Below are 22,865 nucleotides of genomic sequence, written 5' to 3' on the forward strand. Positions count from 1 at the left end.
ACCTCCTTGTCGTGGCGATCGTGGATGAGCAAAAACCGGGAATGCTGCACCTGGTCGACCAACGGCGCGCCTCCGAGAGAATGGGTCAAGGGGTCGGTGGAGATGGCCAGGCCGACACGCGCCTGGACCTCCTCAAAGAGGTGTGGCATGGCGGCATTTGCCAGACCAATCAGGCCGCCAAATCGCTCAATGACCTCGTGGTAGGTGGCAGGCCCGCCGATCAAGACAACCTTGCGAATGCCCACATCGAGAAGGCCATTGTGAATCGCGCCGAGCGTGGCGCCCGCGCCCATCGAATGGCCAATGACGCCCTCGACCTTGTTGCCGCCGCTGGCAACAACCTCGGCAACCTTCTTGAGCGTTTGGCCAAACACGGCCGCGTTGGCCTTGCCGTCGACGCTCTTGCCGTGGTTGGGCATGTCAATGGCAATCACCCGGCGGTTGCTCTTGACGAGCGGCTCGACAAAGTAGCCGAGCTGCGTGCCACGACCTTCCCAGCCGTGCACGAGAATAACGGCAGGGTCGGTGGTTCGTCCCCACGAGTAGAGCTTGATTCCCTGGAGCGATGGCTCCGAGTGTGCCAAATCCGTCGACGTTGCAGCCAGTCGCTGCTCAAACTCGGGCGGCGTGTAGCGGCGGGGTGTGAAAAAGATGTCGGCTGCCTGGCGCGCGACATAATTGGGCAGAAGCCAGCCGCCCGCCGAAAAGTAGAGTCGCGAAGCGTACTGCTGGGCCGTTGCGACGGAGGTCATGGTTTTGTGTGAGTGTGAGTGAGTGTGTGTGAGTGAATGTGTGTGAGTGTGCTGGCGGTGGGGGGGGGGAGCAAGCAAAATGCGTGGCCGTTTGCGGTTTGGTTTGTTTGCTCAGAAGGTAGCGGAAGAAGTGGAGAAAGCAAGGTGATCTCGAGGCTCCAGAGAGGCAGACACACAAAAGTCAACTCAAAGTTTGAAAACTATTCAATCAAAGATTGAAAGTGGGGAGGGGAAGGGAGAACCAAAAAAAAAAAAAAGGGAGACTGAGCCAGTTCGAAAAGCGGAAACGGAGGGCTGAAATAGGACGAGCGGAGCGGAAACAAAAAAGCTCCGCGCAAACCCCCACACGGAGGATTCTTTTTTGGGTTGCACGTTTTCGGGTCGGACCTGAGTGGTGGCTGCTTCCGCTTTGGTACATACAATGTGTAGGAAAAGAGCTTTTGAAATGTGAGAGTTTGAACGCGTCAGCAGGAATGCGGGGAAGCGGGACGGGGAAGCGGGTAAACCCGAAACGACAAACTTGGATGCGAAATCTCCCCAATTTCTGAGCGAAACGAACTGTCACCCGACGAAAAGACAGGCCTCAATCCATCCGACGATACAGGGGCCAATAAATGCGTGCGATTCGAATCGCTTGATGCGAGATTTACCGTGTTGTGTAGTTCGTTTGCCTGTTCGTATCGTATTTTAGTTCTGTTGTCGTGTTGTAACTCAGCTTTGCTCCACCCAGCCTCCTCGCATGAATCATTCGTACTTGACAAGGTGGGAAAGCAGTCGATCATCTCAAAACTGATATTAACACAAGCAAAACCAGGACAAAAATAAAACACCCCGCCACATCTTCAAACCTCAATTCGCTTCTACAACCCGGCATCAGACATCGTCAGCGAGTCCAACAGCGGTGTAATGGCCGTAATCTCACTTCGGAGGTCGCCCACAGTCGCATCTCTGCCAAACCCGAAAAAGTCCTGCCGCGCGACAGGCAGAGCCGCAGCAAGTTCTGTCGCCCATCCGTCGAGTTGCCTCTTGATGGCGTCGCGCTTTAGGAAAAAGTGCCGCTTCACAACACTCTCAAAGCCGTTGAATGTGCGCTGGAGCGGACTGCGTATGCCCCACCGCGCGGTCGCCAGATAGAGGTTTCGGTTGTAGCGCTTGGACTCGACCGCATTGTTCCGCAGCCCTGGCTCGTTGTAAAACGGCTCTTGCACCAACACGAGCGACTGGATGGAGACGAGCACCTGGAGGAGGGTCGCCGTTGCCGTCCAGCTCGGCCCCTCCCAAGTGTTGAGGAGCGACAGGCAGACCTTGCCGCAGTTGTACAGGTTGGGATTAAACCTCACAGTACCGTTGCCCGTTGTGAGGAACTGCACGCGCGGAGGCTCTTGAGGGTAGGTCCAAGACACCCAAATGTCGAAAAAGAACAGACCGTTCTCATATGGAGTGCCCTCTGGTCCAATAATTAACGCGCGAAGCACGTCATTGCGCGAATCGTCCACACCTGTGGTTGGTTGATGCAACAGTAGGGAAGAAAAAAAGCAAGCCAAATCAACAAAAGGAACAAAAAAAATCAGTCGGAATCGAAGGTGGACGGCGGAGGCTTCTCTGCCCACTTACGCAAAAACACGGACGATGCCCAAGCGACGGGGAGAGCGGTGGAAAGTGCCATGAGTTCCTGTTTGGGAGAAGAAAAAAAAGAAAAAGACAAATGCCAGGAAAGAGGATGAGGATTATGCAAACCAATTTTGCTCATCGGGTACGATCATCTTGCAAAACACAAAACAAACAAAAAAAAACCGTGCACACCTTGAAGAGGCGCGGCATGCGCGTGCGAGATGCACCGCTGGGTGGTGGTTTGTCAAACATAGGGCGGTATGTGTGCGCCGCAGCCAGGCCTGCAATCGATTCAAACCGGAGCGGGGACAAGGCGCTCACATAGCGATCAGCCTCAGAAACAACAGCTGCAGACGCGGCACTGACTGGAGCGGCCGAGGAGGAGGAGGACGACGACGATGCAGGGGTTGACGACGACGACGCTTGAGAAGTAGTCGTCAAGCTTCGGCTGCTCCGTGGGGCCGGGCGTGCTGCGGCTGTGGCATCTGCCGAGTCCTGTTGCGGTTGCGAAGCAGGTTGAGATGACGAATCATCTGTCGTCCCCATCGAGCTTGACACCTTTGAAAGCTCCTTTTGAGCAGTCCGCGCGACTTCGACGGCTTGCTGAACATCACGACAGAGGCCCACAATCTCGAGACACAGGCGGTACGTCGCGCCCATCTCGTCGTTCTCCGCCACCGCTGTGCCAGCGTCCTGCATCTTGCTGGTGGACTGCAAAAAGAAGCTGGCTTGAGTCTCAAAGCTGCGGAGCAGTGCAGCAATGCAGGTACTCGATTCGCCCGGCGCCGACTGGCGTGGCTCGAGACTCGGCGCGGCGCTCTCGTCCACCAGCGTGCCGGTACTCGTGAGTTTGGCGGGACCATCACCAGTGGGAGCATCCTCGATGAGTGTGCCGCTGCGGGTGAATTTTGCCGGGCCTGCTGCGCTTGCTTCCTTTGCATTATTGTTGCCTTTGGACTTGGCAGGACTGCGCCCACCAGAGCTCACTTTTGACAAGAGTGCAGGCGGCTGCTCCGGCGCTGGAGCAGCACCAAGTTGAATGGCCGCAACAGCCATGGCCAAGGTTCCCTGCAGGTTCATTGTGGTCAGACTAATCAAGTCTGGATGCGTTGCGCACACACTCAACAGCCCGAAAACGGCGTAGCAAATCTCGCGCCGGTCTGCCAGCTCCATCATGCTGTCGTTTCTCAGAAAGGCGACTAGCAGCTCTGTCAACTCTGATCGGAGTACCATCGGCAGCAGGAACGGCGGGATGGGGTGGGTGAACATGGCGGGAGATGCAGCTACGCCTTCCAGAATGTCCGCATCGGGATGTGCGCTACTAGGCGCAGACGCACCCAACCATCCTGCACCATAGGTCGTGTCCAGCCTTTCAAGAAGGCGAGTGATGTCGACTAAAACTCGCGCCAGCTGCGAGTCTTCCTTCCACGACGAAACGAGACTGCTGGCCGTTGTCGAATACGTGGCGTACTGCTCGTTTCCGGCATATCCCGTTCCCCGCGAGCCTATTGGCTGCGACACTAATGATTTCGCGCAAGTCCCAGCAGCAGAATAGAGTAAGATTTTTGCCAAAAAACCCCCAACAACAAACAAACAAACAAACAAACAAACAAACACTGCCCCCATTGTTGATGAAGATTCCATACCATTCGACAGGTGCTGACCTCGTCCCCGACCGCGACCCCGACCTCGACCTCGACCTCGGCCTCGATCTGCTGCTTCGCTCGGAACGGACTGCATGGGCGGCGGCTGCTGGCTGGCGCCGATGGTGGCTTGCGGCTTTTGCTCTGGACGGTAAAGGATCGCCTCAACCAAGGCCAGCTGGCGAGCTAGCATGACGGCAAACACGGCAGGGCAGTGGTGAGCCTGAGGTGCGCGCTGGCGAGTTGGCAAGACAGCCAGACACCCAATGCAGAGGTTGGTGTTGCACGCAGCGCAAGTGTGGTGCATGCGACCGATCGGTGCATCCAACATTGTAGCATTGGTCGTTTGGGGATACTCGTACAGGGTCACAGACTGCTGGCAGGTCGGGCACTGCGGGGCGATCGGCTTCAGACACGCCGCTATGGCATGAAGGCTGCTGCCCGCAATCGCATACGTGCTCTTGCGGTCGCTCTTGTCGGGCTGGACGTTTGCAGCGCTGGTGGATGCAAGGCCGAGCATGGCCGGGGTCGGCGGAGAATAGATGGTTTGCATGAAGCGACCCAGCCACTTGGCGCGCAGCTGGGTGAAGGCGTCGTCAGCAGTCTGCAGCTCTGTCGTTGCTGCTTTGGTCAGGGAGGGCAGGGTGCCGCTAGCAGCAGCAGCAGCAGCAACAGCAGCTTTGGCCGCGGCATTGCGCCTTCCACGAGTTCTGGGCGACTCAGCGACGCTGCTGCTGCCAGCAAAGTGGTGATGGAGCATGCGACTCATGTCGCGGGAAGACAGGTACTTGCCGCACCTTGCGACAGGGCACACGACCAAGCCGAGCTCGGAAGGCAGAATGTGCGTGGTCACAGTCGAGTCCACGCAACGCGGACACAGCCGATGCAAGCAGACGTCCAGAACGTAAACCCCTTCAGAGCTCACCCCGGTTTTGCAACCCGCGCATCGGGTGGTTCCATCGGCAAACGTCGCAGCACTCGCGTTGACCTCGTCCAGCAGAACACACGGCTCGTCGTCATCGTTTGCCACAATGGTTGAGCTCGCACGCAAGCCCAGCAAACTCGACGGGGCAGCAGCAGTCTTGGAGACGGCAAGGATCACGACATCGTCGTCGTCGGTGTCCTCCGCGCCCTTCTTGTGCTGAGACCGTGGCTGAGGATGAGGTTGGGGTTCACCCTGCGACAAGACCTCGTTGATCTCTTCTTCTTCGGGGAGGGTCGGCTCGGTCGCGGCTCTGCTCAGCACCACGATTTTGCGCGGGAAATTTCGCTCCTCCGCATCGTCCTCATCGTTGAGGTCGTGGCTCCGTGTGCGCTTGCTGGTCATCACGACGCTCGCGGCTCCATGGACTTCAACATCGCCGCTGCCATCGACGACGAGCACAGGGTTCGACGACGAGGCGGTGGCGGGGCTGCCTGGCGCCGTTCCAGCGCGAGAGCTGCTTCTGCTGCGGGTGATTCGCACGCTACTGCCGAGAACGGGCAGCACGCGTCCGTCCGCAGACGTGTCCATCGCAACGCATGTGATGCTTGAGCTGCGTGACATCCTGGTGCTGGTCTCCGGGTCGATGAGCAGGGCGTCCGAGCTGCTGTCCGCGTCCAAAACACAAGCTGTGCTGTTCCCAGCCATTTTGGCCTGCAAAAAAGAGAACGAAAGGTTTGTTGGAGAAAAAAAAAAAAAAAAAAAAAAAAGAACTGACGATGAGAGTCGAGTTTAGTTTAGTTGAACTTCTATTGTAGGATGATGCTATTTGAGCCAAAGACAACACAAGCCATAACGTTATGGCTGGTCGTCGGCTGGGAGAACGGGCGGTTGGGCGGCGACCAGCGATTCGGAAGGTTGCTCGCACGCGCATCCGGCGGGATCGGTGCAGCTGGTGACGGTGGACACGAGTCTAGCATACTCGGACAAGGCATCGACGCCAGTGGTTGTCTCCGGGGCAATTTGCACGACCAGCTTGCCGCGGGCGCGACCACTCGCAAGTGTCGAAATTGCCTGCTGAACATCGGACTGGGTGAACTGCAGCACGCGACCGAGATGAGGCACGACCACGCCCTGCTGCACCAGCTGGCAGCACGCCAGCAAATCCTCGTCGGATATTTGCACATTGATGAAATAGTACGCTGGACCCGACACTAGGCTCCAAAGCTTGTGTTTCAAAAACGCGCCGCTCAGCGCCGCCACACGCGATGACTATCACAAAAGGACGAAAAAAAACCAAGCCAAAAAAAGTATTCATCAGAACGGATGCACGGAGATGTGAGTGAGAGTGCAAGTTTTCGGCATGGCCACGCACTCGGCGAAACACGCCTGTTTACCGAAAGCTCTGGCGTTCCGACAGACACTGTGAGCAGCCGACCGCCATGCGAGAGCACTTGTGAGGCCATCTCATAAGTCCTGTCAGCACCAACCGTGTCAAAGATCACGTCATAGATGTGCTGGAGGGAGGATGGCTGCGCGGCGGCTTGAGTTTCGCCTATTGGAGCCCACCACTGCTGCGTTTGGTAATCAATCACATTGTGCGCACCCAAGCTCCGCACAAAGTCGGCATTGGCCCCCGAACAAGTCGCCGACACGACAGCTCCGAGATGCACGGCAATCTGTACAGCAAAATGGCCTGTTTTTTTTTTTGGAACGGCGGATCAGCCCAGAGGTGAAGTGCTCGTGGTGAGCACAAGTACACGACACTTGACTTGTGATGCTGATCGATATCACCACTTGCTTGGATTGCAACTCGGTCAGGACGCAACTCACCAATTCCACCGCTGCCGCCCAAGACTAGCACTCTCTCGCCGGCCTTGACATTAGCTTGAGCTAGCCCTTGATACGCTGCCAGCATGGCCGTCGGCAATGCGGCGGCAATGTGGAATGGCACGCCGTTGGGCAACGGGGCAACCCATTCTTCGAGACACACAACATATTCGGCCATTGCACCGCCAACAAAGCGCGTCGCGCCAAATACGAAATCGCCCTCCTTGAAGCGACCACTGCATGCTTGCCCAATCCCGACGACAATGCCGGCAAAGTCGCATCCCGGAATCATTGGCACCTTCTACCAATCCAAATTGTTCAGATTGGCGTGAGAAATTCAGCGTCATTTGCTGGGTGCGTGCTGGGCCTTACCGACATCATCCAAAATTCGCCTCGCATTGATTTGACTATGCGAGAAGAAGATCAGACGGTGTGGTGCAAGAGTGTTACGTGAGCGCAAATCTGAATGAATGGGAGTGCAGGTACAGTACCAGACAAACCAACGAACGCACCATCGAGCCCGCTGAGCGAGGCCGCAACCACCTTGATGAGCAAGGCTCTTCGTTTGACCAGCTTGGGGACAACAACATGGTCAAACACGTTGATGTGGTCGAACTGACCAAACTGCAAGAGCACCACGCCGCGCATTTCGACCTCGACGAAGTTTACTTTGGCCCGATGGCGGTGATCTGTGACTTTGCAAACAGAACACACTGAGGCGTTAGACAACTATTGAGAATCAGACACGTCATCAGACTGCGACTGGGCGCCACTTGGACGGCGACCCACAATGGAAACGCAGAAATAGACTGAAACAACACTGCGCCGCTTTGGGCAATCGCGACTACCGCAGCTTGATCGCCACATAAAACTACAATACACGGTTGCAGCGGGGCCTTTCGCAATACCACGTAGAGCCTCTCTAGAAATCGTGTTAGAGCGTCCTTGCCGCCAGTTTGAGAAGGTGGCCAGCTTGACAATGGCTGGACCGCCGGTAGGTGCAGCAGACATTCAGCAACCCTTTTCCTCCTCTTCTTCTTTATTGCATCTTCTTCTATTCCCGACCAACGACATTTTCGATCAAGATCTTTCTACTTTTCTGTTCTCGGTTGGTGCTGTTCTTGTATGAAGAGCGAAACGAGCTTCACGACAACGCGTTGAAATTTGCATACTTTTGGCGAATTTTCAATCCGAATCCCCGCTCTTCCCGAGCTGTACCGGCATATTCGTTGTCGTGTAATGCGTGCCAATACTGTATCACTGCACTTGCTTGATTCATGTCATGAATACAAACAGAGATCACTTTGAATTCCAGCATTCATTCCTATTTCTTTTTTTTTTTCTTTTTTTTTTTTCCTTATTATTTTTTTTTGCTGGGATGGCATCCACCGCGCCTCCTGCTGCTGCTGCTGCTGCTGCGGCTGTGGCGACGCGCGATGCGGCCACCGTGCTGCCCTATGTGCGCTCCGTCGTGTCCGTGCTTCTCGCGGACGACAGCGCGATCGAGGCCGACCTTGCCCAGCTCGACGCGACGCTCGCTTTGGCGCCAACGCAGGCTGCCGTCTCCCGCTTTGCCAGCGACGCCGCCTGCCCCATCCTCGTCGTACAGCGCGCCCTCGCAGGTGGGGTGCATCACTTACTACTCTTCTGGCTTGTCGAAACGCTCGCTCCCTGATGATTGAGTTTTCCGTTCAAGTTGCATCGATCACGAGCCAGAGATCGCAAATTTTTCTTTTTCTCTTTTTTTTTTTTTTTTTTCTTTCTGTTCAATCCACTTGGTGAATTCCTTCCGTTACCTACCCATGTTGTACAATTTTCACTCACCCTCGCTGCTATTCCTTCTTCTTTTTTTTTTCTTGTTTTTTGGGACAGAAACGGGATCGGCACCATCCTACTCTGTGCAGTTGGAGGTCCGCCACAGTGGCGGCGCGCGCTCGGCGACCTTCCTGGCACTCATCAAGAAGGGCACCGTGCTGGAGGCAGACAAGTCGCTTGCTCAGCAGCTGCACGTCATCAACCTCAGCGAGGACAACCCGTTCGAGACGCTGCACGCATACATTCACAACGCCGTCTCGCCGTTCTTCAACTCGTGCGTCACAGCCAAGCAGGATTCGTCGGCCGATCCTTCGTCATCGGCATCATCATCATCTACAGGTGGATCCAGCTCGGCCGCGGCGGCGGGGCTGGCCTCGGGAAGCGCCACCGTCAAGCGCAAGATGGCTGAACTTGAGCTCTCGCTGCTGCAGCTGCAGCAGAATGTCGATATTCCGGAGGTGGACTTGCAAATCCACCCGCTCATTACACAGACCATTGCCAAGCATCGTTCGGCGGGCACCAAGGCCACCGTTGACGACTTTGACGTGAACGACTCGACGTTCGTCTTCAACCTGCAGAGCTGCGTCGATCGCTGGATTAAGGAGATTCAAAAGGTGACCAAGCTCGACCGCGACCCGTCGCACGGCAGCGCCTTGGTGGAAATTGCCTTCTGGGTCAACCTCGAGCGCGCCCTGCAGCAAGTCGAGACCCGCCTGGCTGCGGACGACGTTGTGCTCACTCTCGACCTGCTCCAGCGCGCCAACCGCTTCACGGCCATCACCAAGTTCCGCTCGGACATTCAGCTCAAGGAGGCGATGGAGCGTGTGGCCAACTACAACGTGGTCATGAAGAACTTCCCAATCAACGAAGCCCTTGCCGCTCCCGATGTCGGCCGCATCATCACTGCCGTGGAGGACATTTTCAACCACTTTAAAAAGCTCCGTGGGTCGCAGTATCCCATCCCGCGTGCCATCAAGTTTGTTGAAGCCGTGTCGCGCGACATTTCCGCGCACATTGTGGACGTGCTGCAGCGCCGCAAGCTCATGCAGCTGCCGTTCGACGATTTTGAGCAACTCATGGAGCATTGCAACCAGCTCTTCCGCCGCTTTGCTGTCCACCTCACCAGCTTCAAGAACATGATTCGTGACGTCGCTCGCACCAGCACCCAGGCAAACCGCTCGCAGCTGGCCATCCGCAACGAGCTGGCCACGCTGGAGGAACGCCTTGGCGCTGTGCAAGAGTTCCGTCGCCACCACGAGCAGCTCCGCTCGGTCATTCTGCGTGTGCTCCGCACGGCCTCGTTCGGCAACGACGAGAATGCCGTCAAGGCGGCTGCGTCCATCGCCAACCACACGACCGTTCTCGCGCTCTCTGCCTCAGGCGACAGCAACACGCAAGCCATCGACGACATTAACGATGCCTTTGAGACGGTCAAGAACGTTGACGTGCTCGACCTCACTCGCGAGGGCCTTGAGCTCTGGGAGTCTGCCAAGCGTGCTTACGACGAGCGCGTGGACCGCGTCGAAACCCAAATCACCGCCTACCTGCGCGACCAGCTGGGCACGGCCAAGAACGCCAACGAAATGTTCCGCATCTTCAGCCGCTTCAACGCGCTGTTTGTGCGTCCACGCATCCAAGGCGCCATCAAAGAGTACCAGACCAAGCTCATTCAGCGCGTCAAGGACGACATTGAGACGCTCGTCAACAAGTTCAAGACCCAGTACTCGCACTCGATGGCCTCGCGCATGAGCACAGTCCGCGACATTCCGCCAGTGTCTGGCTCGATCATTTGGGCCCAGCAGATTGAGCGCCAGCTCAAGACGTACATGCGTCGCGTCGAGGATGTCCTTGGCCCCAACTGGGTCAAACACGTTGAGGGTGGCAAGCTCAAGGCGGACGGCGATAACTTTGCCCGTCTGCTCAACCCGCAACAGCTCTACCTCAAGTGGATTGACGATGTCACTGCGCGCGATCCCGAGGTTGCAGGCCCGCTCTTTGAGATTGTCAGCATTCGCTCGCGCGCGGCCTTGGCTGCCGCCACGCTGAACGCTGCTGGTAGCACTTCGTCAGCTGCTGCTGCTGCTGCTGCTGCCGCTGCCGGTCCTGCCTCCCGTCTTCGACTGGGCGTCAACTTTGACTCGCAAATCATCACCCTGTTCAAGGAAGTGCGCAACCTGCAGTGGCTGGCCGAGCGCAACGGCCTCAAGCCGGTGCCCAACAAGATTACGCGCGTTGCCCACGCTGCAGAGACCATCTATCCGTTCGCCGTTTCCCTTCAAGAAACGCTGCGCGGCTACTCGACCGCGTGCGACCAAGTCGACGCCCTCGACGCGAACGCCCCGCAACTCGTGGCTGGCTACAAGCGCGACATGCAGGTCTTGATTGCCGAAGGTATGACCAAGTCCTGGGACAATGTCAACCTCGACAAGTACATTACCCGCCTGGCTGCTGCCGCTCAAACGTTCCAGGACAAAGCTGAGGATTTGCAGGCCATCCATGCCAAGGTTGCCGCGCTGGTCAAGTCGCTGGCCACTTGCGCCCTGGACGCCGCGACGCTCCGTGGCATTGTCTCACGCATTCAGAACGCTGTCGACGAGCTCAAGCTCAAGGGCTTCTCCAACCTGACCTCCTGGGCGTCCACGCTCGATGCCCAAGTCGAAGGCCTGCTCGCCGTGCGTCTCCAGGCTGCTGTCGCGACGTGGACTGCCGCCTTGACCAACTACAACACGGCTGTCGCAGCTGGCAAGAAGCCGCAGTTCAACCAGCAAATGTCCATCATTTCGTACCACGATGAAAACGACAGCGCCAACGCTGCTGCTGCTGCTGCTGCCGCTGCTGATGCTGGAGCCATCACACACCCGGCCGGCGGCATCCCCACCTTCAAGGAGCTGACGCACGAAATCCGCATCCGCAACCAGGTCATGTACTTGCATCCGCCGCTCGAGCACTCGCGCTCGCACTTGTTCAACCAGCTGCACGAGTGGCTTCGCGTCGTGTGCGGTCTGCCGCGCATCCAGGGCTCGCGCCTTGCGGTCGATGCCGGCCTTGCGGACGGCTCGTCTGCCTCTGGCGCTGCCTCGCACGAGCACACCTACCGCACGCTGGTCGTCAAGCTGGCCGTCACCGACCCGCAGGCGCTGCCCAAGGCGCTCGCTGCCATTGAACAGCGCGTCGCCCAGGTGCGTGACTATGTCAAGGATTGGCTCCAGTACCAAGCGCTCTGGGACCTCGAGGGCGCTTCGGTCGTGGCTCGCCTCGGTGACGACATTCAGCTGTGGCAGCAGCTTCTTGTTGAAATCAAAAAGGCCCGCGCCACTGTCGACTCTGCCGACATCACGGCGTCCTTTGGGCCGATCGTGGTCAACTTCCAGCAAGTGCAGACCAAGGTCAACCTCAAGTACGACGCCTGGCACAAGGACATTCTCGGTCGCTTTGGCGCGCTCATGTCGTCGTCCATGCAAGACTTTTACCGCGAGATTGGCACCAGCCGCACCGACCTCGAGCAGCACTCGGTGGACGCCGAGTCGACCGCCGAGGCCGTCAACTTTGTCACGTTTGTGCAAGACCTCAAGCGCAAGGTGCGCGTCCTCACCACCCGCATGCAAGCCTTCCGCGACGGTCAAAAGCTGCTGGAGCGCCAGCGCTTCCAGTTCCCCTCGGACTGGCTGCACGTTGGTCAGCTCGAGGGCGAGTGGGCCGCGCTCAGCGAAATTCTCGCTCGCAAGGACGCTGCCATTCAGTCGCAGCTCGCCTCGCTCCGTCTGAAGGTGATTGCCGAAGACCGCGCCACGGCTGCCAAGGTCGGCGAGCTGCTGGCCGAGTGGGAGGCCGAAAAGCCCGTCCAAGGCCATCTCCGCCCCGAGAATGCGCTCAAGTGCATTGCCGGCTTTGAGACACGCTTCCAGCGTGCGCGCGACGATACCGAGCGTCTCAACCGTGCCAAGGAGGCGTTGGACATTTCTGACGCGTCGGCATCGTCTTCCTCGGCCTCCAGTAGTAGTGGTAGTGGTAGTGCCTCGTTCTCGGATGCTCGTCTGGACTCTGCTGCCAGCGAGCTCGCCGAGCTCAAGGGCGTCTGGTCGGAGCTCTCGGCCACGCATCTGGCGCTGGACGAGATTCGCGACCGCCCGTGGTCGGCCGTCGTCTCGCGCAAGGTTCGCCAGTCGCTGGATGACATGCTCAACACGCTGAAAAACTTGCCCAACCGCATGCGCCAGTACGCCGGCTACGATCACCTGCAAAACCTCCTGCGCGGCCTGATCAAGATCAACCCCCTTGTTGGCGATCTCAAGTCCGAGGCGCTGCGCGAGCGTCACTGGAAGCTGATTGCCAAGCGGCTCCGCCTCGAAAGCGTGCCATTCACCGAGCTGACCCTTGGCCATTTGTACGACGCCGACCTGGCCAAGAACGAAAAGGCCGTGCGTGACGTGCTGACTGTCGCCCAGGGTGAAATGGGTCTGGAAGAGTTTTTGCGCCAAGTGCGCGACTTTTGGCAGGCCTTCCAGGTCGACCTCGTCAACTACCAGAACAAGACCAAGCTGATTCGCGGCTGGGACGACCTGTTTGGCAAGGTCAAGGAGCACCTGGGCAGCATTACCGCCATGAAGCTCTCGCCGTACTACAAGGTCTTTGAAGAGGAAGGGGTCTCTTGGGAAGACAAGCTCAACCGCATCAACGCCCTGTTTGACGTCTGGATTGACGTCCAACGTCGCTGGGTCTACTTGGAAGGCATCTTCTCGGGCTCGGCCGACATCAAGCACCTGCTCCCGACCGAGACGTCGCGCTTTGCCAACATTAGCACCGAATTCCTCGGGCTGATGAAGAAGGTGACCAAGTCGCCCTCCATTCTGGATATCGTGGCCATTCCGAACGTGCAAAAGTCGCTCGAGCGTCTGGCCGACCTGCTCAGCAAAATTCAGAAGGGTATCGGTGAATACCTCGAGCGTGAGCGTTCGTCCTTCCCTCGCTTTTACTTTGTCGGTGACGAAGACTTGCTCGAGATTATCGGCAACAGCAAGGACATTCCCAAGCTCCAAAAGCACTTCCGCAAAATGTTTGCTGGCATCAACACGCTGACCCTTGACGAGGAAAGCACGACGGCCTTGGGCATTTGCTCGCGCGAAGGCGAGAGCGTGCCGTTCAAGTCTGCTGTTGTCATCAAGGACAAGCGCATCAACGAGTGGCTTGCTCAGGTGGAGAAGGAGATGCAAATGACGCTTGCTCACCTTCTCGCCGAGGCTGTCGAGCAAGTGCTCAAGTTTGACGCGAGCAGCTTCTCGCCGGACGCGTACTTGACGTGGATGGACTCGTTCCCGACCCAGCTGGTCGTGCTTGGTGCGCAGGTTGCCTGGTCGCAAAGCGTCGAGACCAACCTGACGGAGGCCGCCAAGGCTGGCACCAGCGCCGCGGCCGCTGCCGGCCTTCGTCAGGTCGTGTCCAACGTCGAGACCACCTTGGCCGCGCTCGCCGACACCGTCCTCGGCGAGCAACCGCCCATCCGTCGCCGCAAGCTCGAGCATCTCATCACCGAGCTTGTGCATCAGCGCGATGTCACGCGTGAGCTGGCATCGTCCTCCAAGGTGTCGTCGCCTTCGTCCTTTGAGTGGCTCTCGCAAATGCGCTTTTACTTTGACCCCAAGCACGCCGACGTTCTGCAGCGCCTGACCATCCGCATGGCCAACGCCTCGTTCTACTACGGCTTTGAGTATCTCGGCATCACCGACAAGCTCGTGCAGACGCCGCTGACCGATCGCTGCTACCTCACCATGACGCAAGCCCTCGAGGAGCGCCTTGGCGGCTCGCCCTTCGGTCCCGCCGGTACCGGCAAGACTGAGACGGTCAAGGCTTTGGGCAACCAGCTCGGTCGCTTCACCCTTGTCTTTAACTGCGACGAGACGTTCGATTTCCAGGCCATGGGCCGCATCTTTGTGGGTCTGTGCCACGTCGGTGCATGGGGCTGCTTTGACGAGTTCAACCGTCTCGAGGAGCGCATTCTCTCGGCCGTCTCGCAGCAGGTCCAGACCATCCAGCTCGCCTTGAAGGAATCGACTGCTGCCACCTCCAAGATTGAGGTCGAGCTTGTTGGCAAGACGGTTCGCGTCAACCCTGCCATGGGCATCTTTATCACGATGAATCCTGGCTACGCCGGCCGCTCCAACTTGCCCGACAACTTGAAGAAGCTCTTCCGCTCGCTCGCCATGACCCAGCCAGACCGTCAGCTCATTGCCCAGGTCATGCTCTTCTCGCAGGGCTTCCGCTCTGCCGAGCAGCTTGCGCGCAAGATTGTGCCCCTTTTCAAGCTCTGCTCGGAGCAGCTGTCTGCGCAGTCGCACTACGACTTTGGTCTGCGTGCGCTCAAGTCTGTCCTTGTCAGCGCTGGTAACATTAAGCGCAGCAACTTGCGCCGTGTGCGCGAGCAGGCAGAGCGCGCCGGCCAGACGGTCGATCTGTCCATTGCCCAGGACTTTGCCTCTGAGCAGCAAGTCCTCATCCAGTCCGTGGTCGAGACGCTTGTGCCCAAGCTCGTTGCTGACGACATTCCGCTGCTGTACAGCCTGCTGGTGGACGTCTTCCCGGGCATTGAGCATGCGCCTGCGCAGCTCGACGCCCTCAAGGACGCTGTGCGCGCCGTGTGCAACGAGCGCCACCTCATTGTTGGCGAAGCCTGGCTCGAAAAGATGCTGCAGCTCTACCAAATCCAGACGCTGCACCACGGTGTCATGATGGTGGGTCCCAGCGGCAGCGGCAAGAGTTCGGCCTGGAATGTCCTGCTCGAGGCGATGCAACGTGTCGACGGCGTCGAGGGCGTGTCCTACGTGCTCGACCCCAAGGCCATCACCAAGGACCGCCTGTACGGCACGCTCGACTCGACCACGCGCGAATGGACGGACGGTTTGTTCACGCATGCCTTGCGCAAGATTGTTGACGATGTGCGCAACGAGTCGTCCAAGCGCCACTGGATTGTGTTTGATGGTGACGTCGATCCCGAGTGGGTTGAAAACCTCAACTCGGTGCTCGACGACAACAAGCTCCTCACGCTGCCGAACGGTGAGCGTCTGAGCATTCCGCCGAACGTGCGCATCATGTTTGAGGTCCAGGATTTGCGCTACGCGACGCTGGCCACCGTCAGTCGCTGCGGCATGGTCTGGTTTAGCGCCGACGTGCTCACCATGGACATGGTCTTTGACCAGTTCTTCCGCAAGCTGCGCGTCGTTTCCCTCGATGATGAGGCTGGCGAAGCGGGAGCCATCAGCAGCAGCGCCCAGGCCGCCGCGAGTGGCTCGTCGGACGACAAGCAGCTGCTCGTTTCTCCGACCATGCAAGTGCAACGCGACGCCGCCGACGTGCTGGCGCCGCACTTTGCTCCCGGCGGTCTGGTGCTCAACGCCCTCGATTACGCCGCCAAGCAAGAGCACATTATGCCCTTCACCCGCCTGCGCGCCCTCGGCTCGCTCTTTAGCATGCTCAACAAGACGGTGCGCAACGTCATTTCGTACAACTCTGCGCACCCCGACTTCCCGATGGAGCAGCAGCGCATTGAGCAGTACGTGTCGCGGCGCCTCGTCTACTCGCTCGTGTGGAGCTTGGCTGGTGACGCTCGTTTGAAGGTCCGCCAAGAGCTCGGCGAGTACATTCGCGGCGTCACGACCATTGGCCTGCCTCCGGCCGCCAACAACCAGCCCATCATTGACTACGAGGTTGGCATCAACGGCGAGTGGGTGCTCTGGCAGGGCAAGGTGCCTCAGATTGAGATTGACACGCACCGCATTGCCACGGCCGACGTGGTCGTGCCGACCATGGACACGGTTCGGCACGAGGATCTCTTGTACACGTGGCTGGCCGAGCACAAGCCGCTTGTGCTTTGCGGTCCCCCCGGCTCTGGCAAGACCATGACCCTGTTCTCTGCACTTCGTGCTCTGCCCGAGCTCGAGGTCGTGGGCCTGAACTTTAGCAGCGCCACCACCCCCGAGCTGCTTCTCCGAACGCTCGACCACTACTGCGAGTACAAGCGCACGCCGAACGGCATGGTCATTTCGCCCATCCAGCCTGGCAAGTGGCTCGTCTTGTTCTGCGATGAAATCAACTTGCCCGATCTCGACAAGTACGGCACCCAGCGCGTCATTTCCTTCCTCCGCCAGCTGGTTCAGCATGGCGGCTTTTGGCGCACGTCCGACCACACGTGGATTCAGCTCGATCGCATCCAGTTTGTCGGCGCCTGCAACCCGCCCACCGACCCTGGCCGCAAGCCCCTCACCGAGCGCTTCCTCCGCCACGTCCCCGTCGTGCTGGTTGACTACCCTGGGCCCGCCTCGCTCTCGCAAATCTATGGCACCTTCAACCGAGCTCTGCTGCGTCTTGTTCCCACGCTTCGCAGCTTTACCCAGCCGCTCACCGAGGCCATGGTCGAGTTCTTCACCCTGTCGCAGGAGCGCTTTACGGTCGACCAGCAGCCGCACTATGTGTACTCGCCTCGTGAGTTGACGCGCTGGGTCCGCGGCATGTACGAGGCCATCCTGCCGCTCGACTCGCTGCCGCTGGAAGGCTTGGTGCGCGTGTGGGCCCACGAAGCTCTGCGTCTCTTCCAAGACCGTCTCGTCACGGACGAGGAGCGCCGCTGGACGGACGAGACGGTGGACGCGGTTGCCGCCAAGCACTTCCCCACCATCAACATGCAGACAGCCCTCGCTCGTCCCATTCTGTTTAGCAACTGGCTCTCGAAGGAGTACGTCTCGGTCGAGCGCGAGACGCTGCGCGAGTTTGTCCGCGCTCGCCTGCGCGTCTTTTACGAGGAGGAGCTCGACGTGCCGCTCGTCCTCTTCAACGAGGTGCTCGACCACGTTCTGCGCATTGACCGTGTCTTCCGGCAAATGCAGGGCCACATGCTCTTGATTGGTGCGTCTGGCGGTGGCAAGACCACCCTGTCCCGCTTTGTCGCCTGGATGACGGGTCTGAGTGTCTTCCAAGTCAAGGTGCACAACCGCTACACGGGTGCCGACTTTGAGGAGGATTTGCGCGAGATTCTGCGCCGCTCGGGCTGCAAGGGCGAGCGCATGTGCTTTATTCTCGACGAGTCCAACATTCTCGATGCCAGTTTCTTGGAGCGCATGAACACGCTGTTGGCCAACGGCGAGGTCCCCGGTCTGTTTGAGGGTGACGAGTTTACCACGCTCATGGCCCAGTGCAAGGAAGGCTCGCAACGCGAAGGCCTGATGCTCGACTCTCAAGAGGAGCTGTACAAGTGGTTTACTCACCAGGTCATGAAGAACCTGCACGTCGTCTTTACCATGAATCCCTCCGCCGAAGGGCTCAAGGACCGCGCCTCGACCTCGCCTGCCTTGTTCAACCGTTGCGTCCTGGATTGGTTTGGCGACTGGTCCTCTGAAGCTCTCTTCCAGGTTGGTCGCGAGTTTACCATCAAGCTCGATCTCGATTCGTCGAGCTACCAGGCGCCGCCAGAGCACCTCTTCCCGATTGTGGCTGGCGTCCCTGCTCTGCCCTCGCCCACTCTTCAACGCGACGCCATCTCGAACGCGTTCGTGCACGTCCATCGCGCCGTGAGCGAGGCTTCGGAGCGTTTGCTGCGTCGCACCGGACGCACCACCTTCATCACGCCGCGCCACTACCTCGATTTCATCAACCACTACGTCGAGCTGTTCACCGAGAAGCGCACCGAGCTGGAGGAGCAGCAGCTCCATCTAAACGTCGGTCTGTCCAAGATTCGCGAGACGGTCGACCAAGTGGAGGAGCTGCAAAAGAGCCTTGCCATCAAAAAGACCGAGCTCGAGGCCAAGAACGAGCTCGCCAATGTCAAACTCCAGCAAATGGTCCGCGACCAGCAGGAGGCCGAGACCAAGCGTGTCACGTCGATCGAGCTCCAAGCCGCGCTCGAAGAGCAAGAGAAGGTGATTACCGTCAAGCGCGCCTCTGTTCTTGCCGACCTCTCGCAGGTCGAGCCGGCCGTTCGCGATGCCCAGAGCGCTGTGCAGTCCATCAAGAAGCAGCATCTCACTGAAATTCGCTCCATGGCCAACCCGCCGGAAATGGTCAAGCTCGCCATGGAAGCCGTCTGCGTCCTGTTGGGCGAGTCCAAGCTGGACTGGAAGGATTTGCGCGGTGTCATCATCCGCGACGACTTTATTCCCAGCATTGTCAACTTTAAGACCGAGGACCTCAAGGACTCGACGCGCGTGCGCATGCAGAAGGAGTTCTTGTCCAACCCGAGCTTCAAGTTTGAGACGGTCGACCACGCCAGCAAGGCCTGCGGTCCGCTCGTCAAGTGGTGCATTGCTCAGGTTGGCTACGCCGACATGCTCCGTCGCATCGAGCCCCTTCGCAACGAGCTGGCCAGCCTCGAGAGCGCCGCGACGGCCAACAAGTCGAGCGCCGCCCAAACCAACCAACTCGTCCAAAACCTCGAGGCCTCCATCAACAAGTACAAAGAAGAGTATGCTGTGCTCATTGCCCAGGCCCAGTCCATCCGCCAAGAGATGGAGACGGTCAAGGCGAAGGTGGAGCGTTCCATCGCCCTGCTCGGCTCGCTCTCGAGCGAGCGCACTCGTTGGGAGCTCGAAAGCGAGCAATTCCGCTCACAAATGAGCACCATTACTGGCGATGTGCTGCTGGCTGCAGCCTTCTTGGCGTACTCTGGCTATTTCGATCAGCAGCACCGTCTGGCGCTGAACGTCAACTGGTCGAGTCATCTGCAGCAGGCTGGCATCCAGCACCGCATGGACCTTTCGCTCACCGAATTCCTCTCGACGGCGGACGAGCGCGCACGGTGGCAGGCCAACGCCCTGCCGTCCGACGATCTCTGCACGGAAAACGCCATCATGCTGCGTCGCCACCACCGCTACCCGCTCATCATCGACCCGTCCGGCCAGGCGACCAAGTTCCTGCTGAACGAGTTTTCGGCGCGCAAGATGACCAAGACGTCCTTCCTCGACGAGGGCTTCCGCAAGCAGCTCGAGTCGGCGTTGCGGTTTGGCAACCCGCTTTTGGTGCAGGATGTGGAAAACTACGACCCCATCCTCAACCCCGTTCTCAACCGCGAGCTGCGTCGCGCTGGAGGCCGTATCCTCATCCGTATCGGCGATCAGGACATTGACTTTAGCCCCACCTTTGCCATCTTCCTGACCACCCGCGACCCGACCGTGCAGTTTGCCCCGGACATTTGCTCGCGTGTCACGTTTGTCAACTTTACCGTCACCCCCAGCAGTCTGCAAGGCCAGTGTCTCAACCAAGTGCTGCGCTCGGAGCGGCCCGACGTCGACCAAAAGCGCTCGGATTTGCTCAAGTTGCAAGGCGAGTTCCGCCTGCGTCTGCGCCACCTCGAAAAGGAGCTGCTGCGCGCGCTCAACGAGTCCAAGGGCAAGATCCTCGATGACGACTCGGTCATTACAACCCTGGAAACGCTCAAGGGCGAGGCTGCCGATATTGCCAAGAAGGTGCTCGAGACGGACGTGGTCATGGCCGAGGTTGAGCGCGTGTCGAACGAATACCGCCCCCTCGCGCTTGCCTGCAGCTCCATTTTCTTCACTCTGGACAACCTCAACCAAGTGCACTTTTTGTACCAGTACTCGCTCCAGTTCTTCCTGGACATTTTCCGCCATGTGATTTCGCCCCAAGAAAACACGCATCTGCAAGGCATTACCGACCACGCCAAGCGTCTCGACGTGCTGACGCATGATCTCTTCTCGGTCTTGTTCGACCGTGTGTCGCGCGGTTTGCTCCACGACGACCGCATCGTCCTGGCGCTCTTGCTCGCACGCATCCGTCTGTCGGGCACGCCCAACCAAATTGACGACACTGCGTTCGAGGTCTTGCTTCGCGGTCTTGAGAGCCCCGTTGCTGCCGGTGCTGCCGGTGGCGCCCTCGCTGGCTTTAGCGACGAGCAAAACACGCGCTTCCGCAACCTCAGCTCGGTGTCCTTCTTCAAGGAGGCCGTTCAGGGTGCCGGTCACCATGCAGCCGAGTGGTCGTCGTACGTTGCTGCCCCCGCTCCAGAGACATTGCTCCCCACTGGCATTGTTCCGGCCACTGGCAAGGCCACTGTGGACGGCTTCAACAACCTGCTGCTTGTGCGCGCCTTGCGTCCCGACCGCCTCGTGTCTGCCAGCTACCACTTTGTCTCGAGCGTCTTTGGCGACGACTTTATGCAGATTGCCGAGCGCGATGTCGACCTGGCCAATGTTGTTGAGCGTGAAGTCAAGGCCAACACGCCCATTCTGTTGTGCTCGGTGCCCGGCTACGACGCCTCTGGCCGTGTCGACGATCTCGCTGCCTTCAAGGTCAAGCGCTGCGCGTCGATTGCCATTGGTTCGGCCGAAGGCTTTGCTTTGGCCGAGAAGGCCATTGCCTCTGCCGTCCAGACTGGCGACTGGGTGTTGCTCAAGAACGTGCACCTGGCGCCATCCTGGCTTGTCACGCTCGAAAAGAAGATGCACGCCGTGACTGCCCATGCCAACTTCCGCCTCTTCCTGACGATGGAAATCCACCCCAAGACCCCACTGTCCCTCGTGCGCCAGTCCCGCGCGTTCATGTTTGAGCTGCCGCCTGGCATCAAGGCCAACATGCTCCGCACGTTCTCGTCGGTGCCTTCCGCGCGCATGGCTGCCCAGCCCACCGAGCGAGCGCGCCTCTATTTCTTGACTGCGTGGTTCCATGCCGTCGTGCAGGAGCGTCTGCGCTACGCCCCGCTTGGCTGGTCGAAAAAGTACGAGTTTACCGAAACGGACTTGCGCGGTGCGATCGACACTCTCGACACTTGGCTGGCCATTGTGTCGCCGCCCAGCCAAGGCCGCACCAACATTTCGCCCGACGCTATTCCGTGGGAGGCGATTCGCACGCTGCTGGCTCAGTCCATCTACGGTGGTCGCATTGACAATGAGTTTGACCAGCGGCTGCTCCAGTCCTTCCTGTCGGTCCTGTTCACTCCTCGCAGCTTTGACGCCGATCACTCGCTCGTCCTGCCCGTCCCGGGATCGACCGAGCCTGGCGAGTCGGCGGCTGCCTTGGCGCACCTGCGCGTGCCCGACGTGACCAGCGCCGACCAGTTCCTCTCGTGGGTCAAGGCCTTGCCCGACACCCAGGTGCCGGCTTGGCTCGGCCTGCCCAACACTGCAGAGAAGGTCTTGCTGACCTCCCGCGGCGATCTTGTCATCTCCAAGCTGCTCAAGATGCAGTCCATGGACGAAGAGGACGAGATCCACGTCAAGGAAGGCAAGGGTGCCTCGACCGCTGCTGCTGCTGCTGCTGCTGCTGCCGATCCTCGTCCTGCATGGATGCGTTCGCTGCAGCACTCGGCCGAGCAATGGCTCGCGTCCCTGCCCAAGGCTGATCAGCTGCCCGCGCTGCGGCGTACCAGGGACAACATTAAGGATCCTCTCTTCCGCTGCTTTGAGCGCGAGGTCAACATGGGCATCCGCCTGCTTCGTCGCGTTACGGAGAACCTGCAGCATGTGGTGGAGGCGTGCCAGGGCAAGCGCAAGCAGACCAACAATCTGCGCCTGCTCATGAGCGACTTTACCAAGGGTCTCATTCCCGCTGACTGGAACAAGTATGTTGTTCCTCTCGGCCTCACGGTCAACCAGTGGATTGTCGACTTTGTGGAGCGCATCAAGCAGCTCCAGTCCATTGCGGTTTCGTCCGACCTGCGTCGCCAGACCATTTGGCTCGCCGGCTTGTTTGTGCCCGAAGCGTACATTACCGCCACGCGCCAGTTTGTCGCTCAGGCGAACAAGTGGTCTTTGGAAGAGCTCCAGCTCGAGATTGATGTTGCCGGCGGCGCTGCTGCTGCTGCTGCTGGCCCGGGCGCTTCGCTCGACGAGCAGAGCTTCCTGTTCAGCGGCCTGAAGCTGGAGGGTGCCAAGTGCGAGCAGAACGAGCTCAGCCTCGCTGTCAGCTCTGTCACTAGTCTGCCTGTTGCCAAGATGAGCTGGGTCCGTGCCACCCCGTCCGCCTTTGCCGAGGCTGCCCGTGGCCAAGGCAAGGTCAACCTGCCCGTCTACCTCAACACGACGCGCTCCAACCTCCTGTTGACTGTGTTCATCAAAGCTCCCCAAGGTGTCACCGAGGATGTCTTTTACCAGCGCGGTGTTGCCATTCTCTGCTCGTCATTGAAGGGCGCCATTTAAGTCTGTGGTTGCGCTGTTTGTTTTTTTTTTTTTTTTTTTTTTGTGTGTGTGTGTGTGTGTGTGTGTGTGTGTGTGTGTGTGTGTGTGTGTGTGTGTGTGTGTGTGTGTGTGTGTGTGTGTGTGTGTGTGTGTGTGTGTGTGTGTGTGTGTGTGTGTGTGT

The 22,865-nt window shown here is 58.9% G+C and overlaps 4 protein-coding genes across 4 annotated transcripts; 1 reads left to right on the top strand and 3 right to left on the bottom strand.

Moving 5' to 3' along the window:
* Window positions 1-2: 2 nt before the first annotated feature.
* On the bottom strand, window positions 3-1,005 carry CAOG_02093 (hypothetical protein; the record flags this gene model as incomplete). Its single annotated transcript, XM_004348793.2, has 1 exon — window positions 3-1,005. A coding segment is annotated over exon 1 (750 nt), but the record flags the coding sequence as incomplete, so codon positions are not given.
* A 521-nt stretch (window positions 1,006-1,526) lies between these two features.
* On the bottom strand, window positions 1,527-5,669 carry CAOG_08578 (hypothetical protein). Its single transcript, XM_011271876.1, has 4 exons — window positions 4,010-5,669; window positions 2,556-3,883; window positions 2,367-2,424; window positions 1,527-2,250 (listed from the first exon to the last, which is right to left on the bottom strand). Exons 1-4 carry the CDS (start codon window positions 5,634-5,636, stop codon window positions 1,613-1,615), a joined length of 3,651 nt encoding a protein of 1,216 aa, XP_011270178.1. The 5' UTR covers window positions 5,637-5,669; the 3' UTR covers window positions 1,527-1,612.
* Window positions 5,670-5,713: 44 nt separating this feature from the next.
* CAOG_02096 (zinc-binding dehydrogenase) lies at window positions 5,714-7,050 on the bottom strand (the record flags this gene model as incomplete). Its single annotated transcript, XM_004348796.2, has 2 exons — window positions 5,714-6,142; window positions 6,762-7,050. 2 exons carry the CDS (start codon window positions 7,048-7,050, stop codon window positions 5,787-5,789), a joined length of 645 nt encoding a protein of 214 aa, XP_004348846.1. The 3' UTR covers window positions 5,714-5,786.
* Window positions 7,051-8,136: 1,086 nt separating this feature from the next.
* Window positions 8,137-22,705, top strand: CAOG_02097 (dynein heavy chain; the record flags this gene model as incomplete). The annotated part of the gene is made up of 3 exons (XM_004348797.1): window positions 8,137-8,380; window positions 8,631-15,697; window positions 15,764-22,705. 3 exons carry the CDS (start codon window positions 8,137-8,139, stop codon window positions 22,703-22,705), a joined length of 14,253 nt encoding a protein of 4,750 aa, XP_004348847.1.
* Window positions 22,706-22,865: the final 160 nt, after the last annotated feature.

This window comes from Capsaspora owczarzaki, assembly GCF_000151315.2.
Source record: "Capsaspora owczarzaki ATCC 30864 unplaced genomic scaffold supercont2.3, whole genome shotgun sequence".
NCBI lineage: Eukaryota > Filasterea > Ministeriida > Capsasporidae > Capsaspora > Capsaspora owczarzaki.

Coding starts and splice junctions, on each gene's coding strand:
- CAOG_08578 (XM_011271876.1), bottom strand. CDS start 5,636: ATGGCTGGGAACAGCACAGCTTGTGTTTTGGACGCGGACAGCAGCTCG. Junction 3,884..4,009: donor AGGTCAGCACCTGTCGAATG/GTATGGAATCTT, acceptor CGAAATCATTAG/TGTCGCAGCCAATAGGCTCG. Junction 2,251..2,366: donor GGCATCGTCCGTGTTTTTGC/GTAAGTGGGCAG, acceptor AACCAACCACAG/GTGTGGACGATTCGCGCAAT.